Source organism: Calonectris borealis, chromosome 26 (assembly GCF_964195595.1).
Source record: "Calonectris borealis chromosome 26, bCalBor7.hap1.2, whole genome shotgun sequence".
NCBI classification, from domain to species: Eukaryota; Metazoa; Chordata; class Aves; order Procellariiformes; family Procellariidae; genus Calonectris; species Calonectris borealis.
In genome coordinates this window covers 1370781-1387119 of record NC_134337.1, presented here as the reverse complement: position 1 = coordinate 1387119, position 16339 = coordinate 1370781, and the positions used below count along the sequence as shown (strand labels likewise).

At 49.6% G+C, this 16339-nt stretch overlaps 1 protein-coding gene across 1 annotated transcript in view; it reads right to left on the bottom strand.

Annotated features, from left to right (window-relative positions):
• The window catches only part of LGR6 (leucine rich repeat containing G protein-coupled receptor 6), a 144270-nt gene that overhangs the window by 30960 nt on the left and 96971 nt on the right, over nt 1-16339 (bottom strand). The window contains exon 6 of the mRNA XM_075174545.1: nt 8706-8777. Within this exon, the coding sequence (XP_075030646.1) occupies nt 8706-8777 (72 nt within the window). The remainder of the gene's footprint in view (nt 1-8705; nt 8778-16339) is intronic.

Below are 16339 nucleotides of genomic sequence, written 5' to 3'. Positions count from 1 at the left end.
TACAGCAGAGCATTTCCAAACCGCGGGGAGGAAGCTGGGCATCTCTACCTACCCCCCGAGGTGCACAAGTTGCTGGTGATCGGCCCCCGGCCCCCTGCAGCGTGCTGCTGCTGGAAGGAGGGAGCATGAGGTGGGGGCAGAGCTTCTGCGCATCAGCTCATCTACGGTGAAAACATGCCCGCCGCTTGCCTCTACTGCCATTTCTGCTGCCTGCAGTGTCTGTTCCTACCTTTCACAGGCAATCAGTTCGTTCTCACACCTTTTTGGAGGCAGAGGTTTTCCTCCTCTGTCACGGGCAGCTGCTCTCGCTCAGCTGCTTTGTGAAAGGGTCTGCGTCCGAGGGGAAGGCTTCGAGCAAAACGAAGCCCAAGGAGCCAGAGGAGCTGGGACCCCCGACAGGTCACAGGAAGCATGTCTGGAGAGCCAGGGTTTGGAGGTTTGGGGAGACTCAGTGCTGTCTATCACTGCAAGATCAACGGCTCCAGGGAGGGGGGAGCCAGGCTGGAGAGCTGGCAGGGCACAAGAGGCGTGGTGTGAGGCTTTGGTGGGCAAAGGGAGAATAGTCAGAGTCCTGCGAAGGAGGTGAGCCTTACAGCCCATGGGAAAATGCAGTGGCTCCAGAACTACCTTTTCACCTGAACTGCCTTCACTTTCTGTCTTTTTTCTTTATAATCTTGCAAAATATCGTGTCTGCTTGGGGTCATGTTCAGTCAAAGCTCAGAGCCTGGTTGGAAGGTACCTGACTGGTTCAGAGCCTGAGCTGCATCAGTGAGGACACATTTCTGGCAGTCCAGGCTTCTGCTCTTGGAGAGAAGATACAGCAAGCTGGGACTAGTTGGCCCGAGGAGACCACAGGAGGGAAGTGTCTGGTCCCCATGCTCCCAGACAGTGCTTCGTGCACTTGCCGATTCGGTTTTACAGGTGGCTTTCTCTGTTTAGAAAAGTCACCTTCTATTTACATGACGATCAAAGCAGGCAATGAACTTTATAGCTCTGTTCTTGGACCAGACACAGGGACCCATGCAACCATGGCCCTGAGCTGTGGTCCTTCTTTTAAAAAAGCCACCTGTCCCCTTCCTTTCTCCATCCCCTGAATCTGGGTACCTAAGCCCCTGCTGAAGTCCCCTCCCTCCTCTGGCGGGGCAGGGTGGGACCACAGAGTGAAGCTGCCTCTGATGAGCTGCCCGGGGACCCACGCTGACACGCAGCAGGGCTGGAGCATCAGGATGCTAAGGAAGGAACAGAGAGCTCAGTGCAGCAAACAGGGCATCCTTGGAGGAGTCAAAACCATCAGCTACTTTGGGAATTGCACAGACTGGAATTAGCATCAAGAGACTGCACAAAAGGTTTCAAATTAAACATGCTAATGGAGACAAATGCCACTTGAGGAGCAAGGTAACACTTGGCAGACAGTTCTCCAGGAGAACAACAGCAAAGCCTGCCTGGCCCTAAAAGGGTTAAATAACCCTTGTATGAGCTGTAGTAGAGATATTTCCCATTTCCTTCTTCCTGCCTTCGTGGCCCGAGGTGCACTTTATATTAATTTTCTTTTTTTTTTCTCCCATAGAAAATCCAACTCTCCAGAGGAGTCGGTAGGTTCCAGCTCTGCTCTGCATTTACAGACTCGACTAATTACCCGGATAATAGGGCAGCGCGCTGCGAAAGCCTGTGGTAAGGGCATTTCCTGTGAGGCAAGGTTAGGCAGATAAAACGCCTGGAGCCAGAGGGTTTTGGATTCAGCCCTTCTGGGAGACGTTTTTAATTTATTAGCGCTATTTTTTAAAAATAAATTAAAGGGTTTTTAATTGAATGGAGATTTGCGCTTTCCAAGTGATTTATCTCCTTTGTCTGATGAGCAGAGGAGCTGGCAGGGATGTGGATGGAGAGGGAGAAGTCAGAGAGATAGGAAGCAGCGGGGTCATCTCAGGCGGAGGGGATGGGCGAGGGCTGCGGGGCCTCTCTGAACCGCTTCCCCATCACATCCATGTCAGAGATGGGCCGGAGATGCCTGAACAATCAGAGGAGCAGCACTTTGGGGGCAGATCATTGCTATTGTGGCTGTAGCCTGGAGGCCTTCAGCATTTTGGGCTGGTCCTGGGGAACAGCCGCTCGTTTCCCATCCCTGCCTCTGCCCCGGGAGCCACCTTAGCCCTGCTGCGGGGTGGGGAGACAGGACGCTGCTGAGACACGTTTTCGCTCTCTGCCAATGTCAGGGTCTTGTCTGGTTGCATGTGCCAGGGCAGGGAGGAGCCCTGGCCCCTGTTTTCAGTTCAGCCCATGCTCCATGTATGTAGGGGACTCGGCCGTGTCCATGGGCAGGACCACTGGGAGGGCCATAGCTCTTACTTTTGCATTTCTCCCTTTGCCTCAGCAGCTCAAAACTGAGCCCCGAGCAGGTGTTGGGGGATACGTGGTGGCTTTTGTGATGGGGGACCTTGCACGTACCCACGCCAGGGTGCTGCTCGGCACTGCCAGCCCATCCGTGCCCGAGAGCCACGCGAGAGCATAGACCTGCCAGGGCTGCTGCTGTCGCCCACCTACCCCGTATCAGAGGCCCCAAGGACTTGCCTCGACGGGCTTCATTGCCACGTGTGTGTGGCAGCCAGTGCTCAGGGCCACAACACCTCCTCTCCCTGCTTGGGCAAAACAGTCCTGATGGGAGAAAAAACACTTTCTCCTTTTCTTCAAAGAGGAGCTCCTAGCCCAGGGGCGTTTTCAGTGAGGTACTACTGTTTCGGTGGAAGACATGGGAAGATCCATGCAGGAACCTCTCCACCCCTTCAGCTGCACTCTCCACTTGCTGTCTGGGGTCTGCCCTGCTTTGCCATGGGGACACGGGCAAGGCTGAGGTCTCCCTAACAGCAGTCAAGCTGGGAAATGCTAAATGATGGTTTATGTGTGCTGGTGTTTGGAGCTAGAACTTGGGGGCCAGCTCTGAAGTTCAGCTTCCATGATTAGATGCCCTCCCCATCTGTGAAGCGCTACACACACACCCCCAGACACACCCACCTACCCCCCCACAGCCACCCCTATATATATATTTGGCTGCATAGTTTCAGGTCACCTACGCCTTCCATCCCTTTGTCCTGCAGAGAGCAGTGACTTAGGGCTTGGCTGTCTGGAGGGACTTCATGCATTGACCTTCCCCTCCAGGTCTGATCCATGAAACATTTGGCGGCTCATGGCTTAGACAGGTACACTCTACTCTTCGCTGGGTGAAAAACTGGCTGGACAGCCGAGCCCAGAGAGTTGTGGTGAATGGAGTTAAATCCAGTTGGCGGCCGGTCACGAGCGGTGTTCCCCAGGGCTCAGTACTGGGGCCGGTCCTGTTCAATATCTTCATCAATGATCTGGACGAGGGGATCGAGTGCTCCCTCAGTAAGTTTGCAGACAACACCAAGTTGGGCGGGAGTGTTGATCTGCTGGAGGGTGGGAAGGCTCTGCAGAGGGACCTGGACAGGCTGGATCGATGGGCTGAGACCAATGTATGAGGTTCAACAAGGCCAAGTGCCGGGTCCTGCACTTGGGCCACAACAACCCCAGTCAACGCTACAGGCTTGGGGAAGAGTGGCTGGAAAGCTGCCCGGAGGAAAAGGACCTGGGGTGCTGGTCGACAGCGGCTGAACATGAGCCGGCAGTGTGCCCAGGTGACCAAGAAGGCCAACGGCATGCTGGCCTGTATCAGAAATAGTGTGGCCAGCAGGAGCAGGGAGGTGATCGTGCCCCTGTACTGGGCACTGGTGAGGCTGCACCTCGAATCCTGTGTTCAGTTTTGGGCTCCTCACTACAAGAAGGACATGGAGGTGCTGGAGCGTGTCCAGAGGAGGGCAACGAAGCTGGTGAAGGGCCTGGAGCACAAGTCTGATGGGGAACGGCTGAGGGAACTGGGGGTATTTAGCCTGGAGAAGAGGAGGCTGAGGGGAGACCTCATCACGCTCTACAACTACCTGAAAGGAGGTTGTAGCGAGGTGGGGGTTGGTCTCTTCTCCCAAGTAACAGCAATAGGACGAGAGGAAATGGCCTCAAGTTGCGCCAAGGGAGGTTTAGATTGGACATTAGGAGAAATTACTTTACTGAAAGAGTGGTCAGGCCTTGGAACAGGCTGCCCAGGGAAGTGGTGGAGTCACCATCCCTGGAGGTATTTAAAAGACGTGTAGATGAGGCGCTTAGGGACATGGTGTAGTGGGCATGGTGGTGTTGGGTTGACAGTTGGACTCGATGATCTTAGAGGTCTTTTCCAACCTTTATGATTCTATGATTCTATGATTCTATGATTTATATTCCAGGGAAGCAGAGGGCTAAGTTCAGCGTTATCACAACCTATCTAATGAGGTCAAAGTCAAGCACTACAAGGCATAAGGCAATTATTCATCAGCCTTTAGATTGCATTCAGACTGGCTGCAAAGCTCAAGGACCTTAGGACACTGGTCAGCTTTCCAGGCAAAGATGGTAAGGAGGAAACCTGGGCACAAGACCAGTGTCACTGTGGAAATTCATGTCACAGGGATCCCCTCGTAAGAAATACTGTCCTCATACAGCAGTGGGGAACTTGGCTCCTGTATTAGCACCATGCAAGCCTTTGGATGGCATTTTTTCCTTGCTGCTCCTCTGAAAACACACCCTGTCTCCCCTAATGCCGTGCCCCTAGCCCCAAGTACAAGGTCTGAATGTTTCCAAGAATCAACCTCTGTCATTGCAGCAATACTCCTGGCTGCAGTTGACTTCTCTTTACATCAACTTTTCCGTGAACATCCCTACTTACCAGGCTTACACTACAGAACAGGTGTAATCTAATCCCCCTCCCCTTCTCCCCTCATTGTTAAAGATTGAAAATTAAGTTCAACGTAATCGGGAAATGTAGAAGTTAAGATCCTTCCATCCAAATTGCAGGAAGCCGGTTATGCTGCCCAATGTTTTGCAGCACATATTAAATGGCCTAAAGAACAATATACTACAGGGCAGGTTTTACAAAGCAAAGCAGGAGCAGCAAAGCAACACGAAGAGCAGTGCGGCTGGAGTCTCAGCTTTAGGCATGCTTTGCTCCTACTTTTTGCACTTTTCTTTTCTCCTTCATTCCACCGCCCAACTCCTTACCCAAAGCCCTCTTGGGATTCCCCCACCCCACTGCACCAGGCCATTTGCTGTGGTCCAAACACTTCCCTTGGCCACAGGTCTTCCCCTCAGGGCATGCCTATGGGTTATGGTTGTCCTTTCCTTGGTATTTAAAGTCTCCTTGCCCAGCTGGCCCTGCTCCACTCACTGGGCAACGCTGGCTCTGCTCTGCATCGCCTATGGACACCCCCTGAGCTTACACCTTATTTAAAGGATCTAATCCATTACCCAAAGGGGCTACAGGAAGAATGTGTCACATAAGGACATGTACACCCTTATTTACTCTGTGTCTTTGGGAGAGGGCTAAAAAATGCCAAGTATCACCCACTTCAACCATCTAATACCTGGTTTCATGGCTCAGTCACACTTGGGGTTTCTTCCCACGGTCCTGCAGGGTTGCTCTGTGTCATCTCTCAGGCTTATGGGAACTGGTGAGGGAATCTCACTAGGTTTCAAGGCTATTTCGAAACCCTATTGGGAATCTGGCCAGAGCAGCTCTGACTTGCTTCCAGCCCTCCTGCCCAGGTTTCCTTCCCAGGAAGAGGAGGCTGGGGGGGCTGATGAACAGCCAGATCTTGCCCTGACAGAGAAAATTTTCTTGGAGCTGCTTTCTCCAGCTACATGCTGGTGTGTGACTGGTTGAGACCTGGCGGGTGTTGCACATCATCAGAATGGAAAACACAGAGCTGTTCTTGCTCTGTACCTGGCAGAGCTGACTTGTGCGCAGTAGCTGCAGGTCAATGCAGGGGAAACATGAAGTCATTCATCTGGCTTCACTTTACCTCTTTCTAGATTTGCTGCCCTCCTAAAATATCAGGGCCAAGTCCTCTCCAAGAACAGAGGTGCTCCTCTGGGATCTGTTTTTGCAGAAATGATAGGACCTGGGGTAGGTGTCGGTTGTGGTTGTGCGTAGGCAGCTTGCACACTGCTGAGACCTGCATGGAGCAGTGGGTGCTGTTTCTCTTAAAGTTTTGGCTGCATTTGATAAAAATAGAAGTTTCCCTGTCTAGCTGAATATGAGAAGAAACATTTCCCTTAGGGAATAGAGGTTTCTACACCTAAAACTTCCTAGGCTTTTCTGAAAAGCCCGAAACAATTTTTTTCCTCTCAACTTCTACAGCTCTTCAACGATTGTGCTTGGCTTATAATCAGCATCTGGCCACAAATACTTATTTTAGGAACCCTGGAGAAGTTTCTGTCTTCACCAACTCTTACCATCCTGCTGCCTTCCAGGAGGTAATGCCCACGGGGTAACTGAGAGCACAGTTTGGCCTCCACAAGCCAAGAAAATGTGCTAAGTGCTGTCAACAGAATGTAATCATAATTTGAGTTAAAGGGTTTGTGCAGAAACTGTAATAGTCTCCACATGCACAGGAGCTGAGAGGTGGTAGGTAGATGCAGGTCAGGCGGCTTGGCTGGGCTGTTGCAGCCAAATGCTCGGCTGTTTTTTGCCACAAAGCTTGGCCAGCTTTGGTCAGCAGGGCAGATGAGTGCTGAAGATTAACATGAGGGGGACGGCTCCACTTAAGGAACAATGCGTTCCTCAAAGATCAGTGACTTGAAATACTTGCTGGCCTGAAGGTGAGAATTAGTTGCTCAGGCCAAGAGGAGGAAAGCCAGCTCACTTTCTCTTGAGGACACTCCTTCAGTGTGATCAGACGTGGAGGAGAGTCTGGAGATCTCGCCCACAGCACTATCCTTGCAGCTGCAGGCAGCTCGGGGGCTGTGGGATACTCACGTGCACAAGTCCGGGCCATCAGAGCCTGGACACAGGCAGTAGTCAGGCAGAGCCCTGTCCAAGGGGACAGCCCCTGGAGGTCGAATACTCCCAGGGCTGCCTGGTCAGCAGGGACAGGACTTCCACTGCTGCAGCCCTGCAGAGAGCCACGTATCCGCAGTGCTATGCAGTCCCGTCCCTGCAGAGACTGAGAGCAAGAAAGGGAGACGCTGAGCTCCCCTGAATGCTGGGGGGCATCTCAGGTGGGCAACAAAAGGCAAAGAAAGTGCTAGAGCAGGAGCAGAGGGGAAGAGAGGGAAAATGAGCTTTCAGCAGAAGTGTGTGGAAACTGGATTATCTCCCCGGGCAATGGAAGCCCTTGAGTCATTCCCACAGTAAATAAGGGGCCAGCTGTTTCTCTGCAGCTCCATCCTGCTTGGGATGGGCAGCAGGGTGGCTTTAACGACCTTGGCTGCAGAATAAGGTTGTCCTGATGTAGGCTGTGATGTTGCTGCATGGTCTGCCTGGGTTATAGCCCAAACAGGATTTTCTTCCATCAGCGAGTCCTCCTCTCCCTCCTGCAACCTGCCTCCCTTTGTGCTGCCTGGATGCCACGACTCTGCCCTCACGTATTTGCCTGCACCCACCAGAAATGACTGGGGAGAAAGCCAAGCTAGCACAGTGATGGGGGAGATCCGTGGGTCACCAGAGGAGACCATCCAGCAGCCTCCCTTCCTGCACCATCCCTGGCACGGCTCAACCTCTCCCCAGCTGAGCCCTTCTGGGTGGCCCCAGGATGTGCCAGTCTGAAAGTAAGAGACAATGCATGTCATGGTCCTGTCCCCGAGGAGTGTGCTTAGGGACCAAGGGCTTGCCTGCTGCTTCCACTCTCGCCCGATCGCTGCTGCTGGCACCGTGCTGGGCACAAAGGGGCCCTGTCTCCTTGAGTGGCCCTTGAATGCTGGGAAGCATCACCTCTTTTTGCCATGGCTCCCCCGCAAGGAGTGAGGGCCTGACTCTGACCCCAAGGCCTGCATGGAGGACATGTTTCTGCACAACTGAAGGCAACAGACACCTCTTCCAGTCTTTCAGAACCTGGATGTATTTGCTTGCTTGTTTATGCTTCCTCCTAGGCCAAGGCATGGCACACGAGACCCAAGCAACTCATACTGCTGTCAAAGGCACAGTGTGTGCAAGGCAAGGCCGTCAGATTTAAGTCTTTCTGAGTTCAAGGTGACCCGTCAGCTGCTAATGAAGATGTGTCAATTCCTGCTTCCCATCTTCCCCCGAGGTCTCCTGGCAGATTGCCTACCCAGCCATGCCCAGAACATGGTGCAAGGTGAAGTCAGCTGGCTATGGGTGATGCCAGGTGATATGAGACCATCTCAAAGAGAGATATTCCACAGATCCCTGAGGATTTTACCAGCCTTGAACTCAAACCAGCCCCTCATTTTGAGGGAGTCAGGTATTTAGGAGGCTTTGGAACCTGTGGTGAGAAGGTGGGACGCTTCCTGAGCAGGACATGCATGCAAGCTCTCTGGATTGCACCAGGACTAGACTTGTGTCCAGGACCTCAGAGCCCCCTCCAGCCACTCTACTCACATGCGCAGACCCCTCTGCAGCAGCAGCACAGCCAGACCAGCTTGCGCAGACTCAGGGAGAAAGTCCAGTCTGCCACCACTCCAGGGAGCATCATGCCCTGGGCATCTACTTGCTGGGCTGGTGCCTGGAGCCAGCCCTGCTGCCCTCAGAGCATGGTGACGAGAGAACGTGCAGTGGGGCTGACCCAGAGACATCAGCCCTTTCCCGTGGGCTGTGCTGGAGGGGATGAACACACGCGAGCTCTTTAGCACAGAGAAGAAAACAGGTGACTCACAGGGTTTCCAAGCTGTGCAGCCCATCAAAGCCGTTGGCTCCCAGGCTTTGGATCCGGTTGTTGTGCAGGTGCCTGTGGACAAAACAGAGATGTTCAGTGGAGATGTAAGCTGACCTTTTCCTGCCAGTCTGAGCCATAGTCCAGAAACATCCTGCAAGTTGAGCACAGCCTGGGCTGGGATGACAAAGAGTGTTATAAGGTCCCCTCTCTTGCCCCATGAGACACATGCTAGGTGCAATAGTGCTTGCAAAGCAGCTACAGAGTTCCTCTTCCTCCCAGGAAATCCAGGCTAATGTAGGAGTTTTCCTGAGACCTCCACTTTCACAGCTGGTGGCTGACTTTGGATGAACATGCTTAAGCAAGAAACTTCAAGAAACACTCTAGAGCTCACCTTACATTGGGCCCAACCCTACAAAGTGCCGTGTGGCGTCAGCAGTCGTTCATGGGCACCAGGTGCTATCTAAGGACACAGTCATATTTGCACTCCTCAGAGCCTTAGTAGCAGCAAGAAGGCTTTGAGTTGAAAATCATCCTGTTAGTCACAGTTTATTATCTTTACTTGCAAAAAAATGAAAATGCTGCCCGTTCCTGGATTAGCTCCAGTTTGATTGCAGTGAAAGTTGTCTTCAGTTTAATGCTTCAGAATGTCTGGCTGAAGTGCAGGGGCCATGCGACGGGTTGATACACATTCTCTACACTAAGGCAATAATTTTTTCCCTATGCCCTTTCATCCTGGTGCTACATGCCATGAACATCCAGTGCTTAAGGGCTCTGGACCTCCCAGTCTTAATGCTGGTGTCGGAGAGCCATGTGTTGGGGGCCCACTGGCTTGCAAAGCCACCTTGGATATTTTTGCCTTGGAAGCTCCATAGGTGATGGGTTCCCCTGGAGTCCCATCTGCTGGGTTCTCTGTTTCCATGGGCCTCTTACTCCCATGTCTCAGTTTTTTGGCAAACCCAAGACCTTCATTCCTGGATTCCTCCTCTCTGATTGTCAGAGACGGTATGCGTGCGTGTGCACGTCTGAGTGTTTTAGCCACTGGGCTTCCTTAACAACTGGTGGGAGCCACATGGCTCATTGTGCATCTCCCTCTGAAATCCCACTCAAGGGCACCTTGAAGTCCATATAGACAGACCTTGGAGCAGCCTGAGGAAAGTCTGCTGAAAAACAGGAGAAGACAACCCACTGCTGCCCAGCTGCACTTCTACCAGCCTGCGCTTAAGCACATTAGGGATGTCCCTGCTTGCGCGGGGATGGTCTGTGCAGAGAAATGCCCACCAAGGAGGTAAGGTCCTCTGGGGCAGGACACCCTCTTTGCTCTCTCTCACTGTAGGTTTCCCCATCGGTTCATTTTACAGTTCAGGTTCTCCTATAACACAGAGCGCCATGTGGTTAATCTGCTGCCACACCACTTGCCTTTGGGGTCCTTTTCTCCTTTGCCCATGCTCAGGGATGCACCAGTCTTTGTCCAACACTGCTGCCTCCTTCCAAGAGCCTGGGGGAGACTCTACACTGGCAGGTGGATCAATGACTTTTTCGTTATTTCTTGATCTAAATCTGTCTCGGCTTGAAAAATCTCTCACTCCACCTGGATTCAAGTGTGAGCTGTTTGGCTGAGTGCAGGCAGCTCCCACTGCCAAATATTCTAGGGTAAAACAGGAGGGAGCTGGGAGTGGAGGAACAGCCAGGCTCTAGGGCAGTTTGGTAGGGGCTTGCAAAACAGAAACCAGCCCAGGACGGATGTTTGTCGTTGGGATGAGAACATACAAACATTTCAGAGGAAGGGGAAGGGAGGGAAAAGATGTGTGATAAAATATGTTTGCTCCTTTGAGCAAATGGGAAAAAAGAAAAGGAAATTGCCTACAAGAAAACTTGGTTTGATTGTGACTCTTAGAGGAGAAAAGAAGCTGAGATCAAAATCAGAATCTTACAGGAGAAATTTCTCTTTGTCCCAAAAGAAGAATCATAGAATCATAGAATCATTAAGGTTGGAAAAGACCTCTAAGATCAAGTCCAGATGGTTTCCTCTATCAAATGTTATGGGATAGCTTCAGATCATGTGCCCTTACTTCACTTGGCACTTCCAGTGCAAGATGGTGCCAACAATTTTGGGTCCCTTTGAGCACTAGATACTGCATTTGGCAAATCGAGGGTTTGGATCTGGAGTCACTCTGTAATCACAGCAACAGGTCCCACAGGAACCCCTTGCCCCATACCTCTGTCTGCTGCGAGGGGACAGCGCGGGGAGAAAGGAAATGCTGAATGCTGGGGAAGATGTGAGCTCCTTGGAGCTTTGTCAGGGTGGTACAACAGGACACCTTGTCTTAGCTCGGACATGCTGAGCAGCTGACTACTATCGCTCAACTCAGGCAAGGAGACAGAATAGAAAAGCAATCACCTGCTGTCTTTATATTTGGCTCTAAAGTGCTTTGTTTGGAGGCAGAGTAATGAAAATCATCAGAAGGAAGTTCTTTGTTGGTGAGAAAATTATGAGCAACCAAAAAAGAGAGTTATAAAAAAAATTGCTATCCAAGCTGAACTCTAGAGTTGTTACCCAACCACATGGCAATAATAGAAACAAGAGAGCTGGAAAGGTAAACATTTGAAAAGACGTTCCTTTCTTCCATCCTGCCTTTTTTTCTCCCCTGGTAAACAAATTTTAACAAGTGGAATTGCAGCATCTCCAGTGTTTGTCAATTTGAGCTCAGCCCACACAACGTTATATTCTGCCCTGTAAATTACAGCTGGTTTGATAGCAGCTCGGGATACTTGGTTCTGGGTTATAAACAACCCTCTTGTGATACAAAACCATGAGAAGTCTTTAAGCCCTTGCTATTCCCATTGGAGCTAGTACCCACCACCATCCTCAGTAAGATCAACGAGCTTCAAGATCTGTGTATCTCCCTTTGCAATTCAGTACCATGGAGTAAGGCTGGTTTTGGGCAATCATCCATGACAGTAGCTTTGCCCAGGAAGGAGCAGGACAGTCATTGCTTTTTTGTGGGCTGGCACGTAGACTGTTATTCAGTCATGCACCTCCATTAGAAAACACTGGTCTCTTTGCAAAAGCAATTGTCATGACTGACCTCTGGCAGGATGGCAGACAATTTGCCCTCTGTGCTCCTGCAGCAGCACGAGTGTTACCACATGTCACGAAAGGCTAGCTCCTCTGCTGTGTCAGGTGAACCCATGCCATGCCTTGCTGAAAGGCAGCATAAATTACAGTGGCTGCAGAATACCAAATGGCCACAATCCCCCAGACAGGCTTGGGAGAGACGCTTCATCTTGGTTGGTGTCTCAGGTGATGAGACTTTAGAAGCACACCAGAAAAAAAACAACCTTACAAGATTCATTTGTGCCCCCCAAAAAAGTGCATAGCAGTTCCTAGAAGAAAGATTTTCTGTCCTTACCAACAATTTCTTTTAACAAATTGGGCATAAATGGGATTTTTCCAAATCATCACTGCAGCATTCCTACTAGAATTTATTTCATTTTCGTTTCACTCCCTTTTCCATATATTTTTCCAGTGGATTAAAAGATCCTGGAGAACAGTCTTGTACTGAAGTGCGAGACAGTCCAACACAGGCATTAGCACTGCGAGCTCCAACTCTGGAAATGCCACCTCCAAAGGGACAGGGCATCTCTGTCGATTTGTCTTACACGCAAGGGAAAGCAGGTTGAGTTAATGTGCTAAATACTGGTTCAATAAAGGTGCTTTTCTGCACGAAGAAGAGAGCAGACTGTAAGGAAAGGGAAATTATATTACATCTGCATCGTGCACTGGTGTAAACGGCTCTGGAAGGCTAAATGTATTTCTGGTACCCACATTGTTAACTGGATGTTGATAATTTGGAATGGGTGCAGAGAAGAGCAATAAAAATGATCCAAGGGCTGGAAAAAACTAGGATGGAGACTTAGAGAACTCAATCTGTTTAGCTTATTAAAAATAAGATCAAGGGGATGAGTGCAGCGTAACGTATAGGATTCCTCCTGGTTAGAAAATGGGTACTAAAATGGTTCTGTGATTTAGTGGAGAAAAGAATAATAAGAACAAATGTCTGAAGTCAAAGCCAAAGAAAATTCAAATGGGAAATATGAGCTTTTTTTGTTGTTGTTGTTAACACTAAGGATGATTAACCACTGGAACAAACTACAAAGAGAAGCGGTGGATTCTCCATCGCTTTCATTTCTAATGACTTCATTTTTCTTCTCACAAAGGACAAATGCAAACATTTTCCATCAGTTATTTGCATTAGATGATTTGAACCAATTTCAAATCTGACATGATATGAATTCTCCCACTGGACCAGCCATTGCCATGGTGAATTTCCAGCTCTATTGTGGCAAAATTGTCCTTTCCCTCAATTTGGCCACGAATAAGTAGAGAAACCTAAATAATAAATGGTGCAAATTCCCATGGATTATTTCCGGCAGTGAAGGACCAGCATGAGACTTGTCTGGTGAAGAATAAAACTCGATCAGAAGTGACATTGTCAGGGGTGCGTTGGAGTGCTATTCACTTCTTCTTCAAGTGCTGGAGAGGGAAACTCACTTTTGCCAAGGCAGCGTGCTCGGTCCTCAGAGAGAAAAGGCACTTTTGCAAATTAAAAGGCCCATGAATGGGACCCAGATGTTCCAGGCGATATTGTTCTTGGTAATAATGAATTGCACATGCCTGGCACTCCCCGCCAACACTGAGGTTCCCAAGAACTTCTCAGAGAGGGACTTCTTAATTCCCTGGTACAGGTGGAGGTAGAGATGCACAGGTTCATCCTGACACTGATCTAACAGACTGGGGTTTGTCATGCTGGGGAGCTCTGAGTCCCACAGATGTCAGCTGAAACTACTGGCGCTCAGTTTGACATTTGCTCCCAGGCAGGGAGGAAAATGAAAATCAGTAGTCTCTTTTGAAAGTTTTGTCCAGAGTAACACCAGAACAAGGACCAAAATGGGAATGGGAACCCAGGAGCCTTGGAAACTTTCTCCTCTAGTCACTAAACCATGCTGTTAGAGAGAGCTGCATCGTGTCCTTACATATAAGAACTGTAAGAAAGATAAATTCTACTAAATATCCTTCATTTACTGCCTTCAGACCTCAACACATTCAGTTGGAAGATCTTGCTGGGTGACATAGGAGGGAAGCACTTGCAGGTGAGTGGCTTGTCCTCAACAATAAAACATCATCTGAATTTCAGGTTGCATGAATGTAAGGTGATGTAAAGGGGGCAAAACCAATCTTATATAAGCATATGCAGTAACAGGTTCCTAAATATCTTAAATATCTTAAATAACAGGAAGGAACTCTTGGTGTTCAGTAGCTGTCAAAAAAGCAAATCAAATGATAGGAATGACTAGAAAAGAGAAAATGGGCTACAGAACAGCATTATGCCATTGTATAAACTCATTGCCCATTTTTGCCTTTGCTACAGTGTGCAGTTCTGGTCTCTCCACCTCAAAGGTGCAGAGGAACAAACAAGTGTGATATGTAGACTAACTTCTGATTGCAAAACAGCTAACTGGATGGAGACTGAAAAAGCCATGATGAGGGAAGGCTATGATAGTAAAAAATACAGAGATGGCACAGAGGAGGTAGAGACAGAGTGCAAGAATTAGGCGGCGTTAAGCAAAACTAACTGGTAGTGGCATGAAAACAACTTTCCCAGAGTCCTTGCTTTTGAAAGACTTGTGTGCAGGCAGACAAGGGTCAGGGCCAGGTAAGAGGAGTGGAGCATCTTTTTTGCATTATGGGGCCAAGTTAACTCACTGGCTCCAAGCTCAGTCCATGTGAAGCAGCAAATGCTGGGTGCTTCTGACAGCGGGATGTTCAGCATTGCAGGAATGTTTGAGTCAGCGGGGTTTCCAGGAGCTAAGGCTCCCTGTGGACCTAAACAGAGAAGGATCCGGGTTTTGTCCTTGTTTGCTCTAACTTAAGGGATTCCCTGCTGTGTGGTGAAAGTAAAACTACCCAAAGACTTTCTCTAACCAGGTCCATCATTACAGAGCTGCGGAGCAAACCTCTCTACTGCCTGGCCTGTGTAGGAAAGGACACCCTGACTCCGTGGCCCATCCGCATCCTAGCATCTCTGCTGAGAGCGCTCACAGTTCCTTTGGTGACACCAGGAAAGAAGTGAACTGCAGCCCATTTCAGAGATGTGGCAGCAAGGACATGTCTGCAGCATTGAGGGAATTCCTGGCTACAGTTCCCAAATTTGTCCATGTGAGATTTTACTGCAGGGCTAGCGGACCCCTCTGGGGACTGAGATGGGAAGAGGTGCTGTGATTCCTGGTTTGGGAGTTGACTTTCTGCTGAATTCAGCCAACAGAGGAGATGAGGGACACTAATGAGAACTGCTGTCATGCATTTTATCAACCTGTCAGCACAGCAGCATGGGGGTTTCAGATGCTCCTTATAAATGAAAAATCTTTTATGCCCAAGAAAGAAGATGCTTTTTATAAAAACCCCTTTGCTTCACACAAATCATTAGCTGAAAAATACTCAGGACTATTTCTGCTTGTAGATGCTAAGACACATTCTGTCCTGAATAGATCAGACGTGGAGGTAAAATCTTCGGTATCCTATTCCCGTGAGCCACCCTGATCAAACAAGCCATCTCCCTTCTGCCATCAGCAGCACAGTGCCAACATCACAGCACATGAAGCCCTTGTTATCAAAGCTGGGGAAAGGATGGTGCCAATTACCGAGACTCATAGATTTCATGATGAGTGATTTACATGAGGCTCTGCTTACTGAACACCCTGCAGCCCTAGTTAGAAACCTGTAGCAGCAATAGATGGGAATAAGATCAGGGAATTCCTCAACAGAGGTGTAATTTATTCGCAGAGACTGAACCCCTTAACTTGTTCCAGATTGAGGCTTGTATATTCTGATGTTGGTGCTTTGTGTCAGCGCTGGATGATCACCCACATCTCTCCCAAAGGCCCAAGGTGTGTGGAGGAAGAAAAGCACATCTCTGCACCTGGGAAGGTCATGCCCTCAGCCGTGGTCAGCTATGTCCATGAGTATTAATCAGGCTGTATATGAGAGATTCCCCTATGTTCCTCCACATCTGCCCTTGGCTTTCCTTCCCCAGGTGCTCATTTTAATACCTCTCAGGCTAGAAGTTTCCCAATGTTTATGGTAGCAGCCAGCTCTTCCCAATTTATGTGCAAATTCAGACACTTCCAGAGGAATGCACATATGTTTCATCTGCATCCTGGTAGGGAAAGTTTCCTCACAAACTTTACTGCCTAGCTTGGCTGGCTTTTGGGAACGTGTGCTTCTTGGCTTGGTGGGTGAGTCCGAAGCAGGGAAACATCCCTGGTAGGGGCCCAGGAAGAACACTGGGTGACTTTCCACTGGCTGCGCGCTGACAAGGGTATGCATGGAAGCATGGGAGAGATTTATGGGGCCAGTTCTGCCAAACACTTGTGATCCCACAAAAATTTAGCATCATGTCCCACAGCGCCTGGCAGGATCACACATGTGTTCCCTTCCAATTGTCTGTGGTGGGACATTATTCTCTCCCTTGTGACCTAATGGTCAATGACTTTTATTTCTTGAGCTTGCCTGTTTAATTAAGGAGTTGCTTCTCACCCAAAGTATGGGATAAGCAAGAATGAAAGCAGCATGCTTT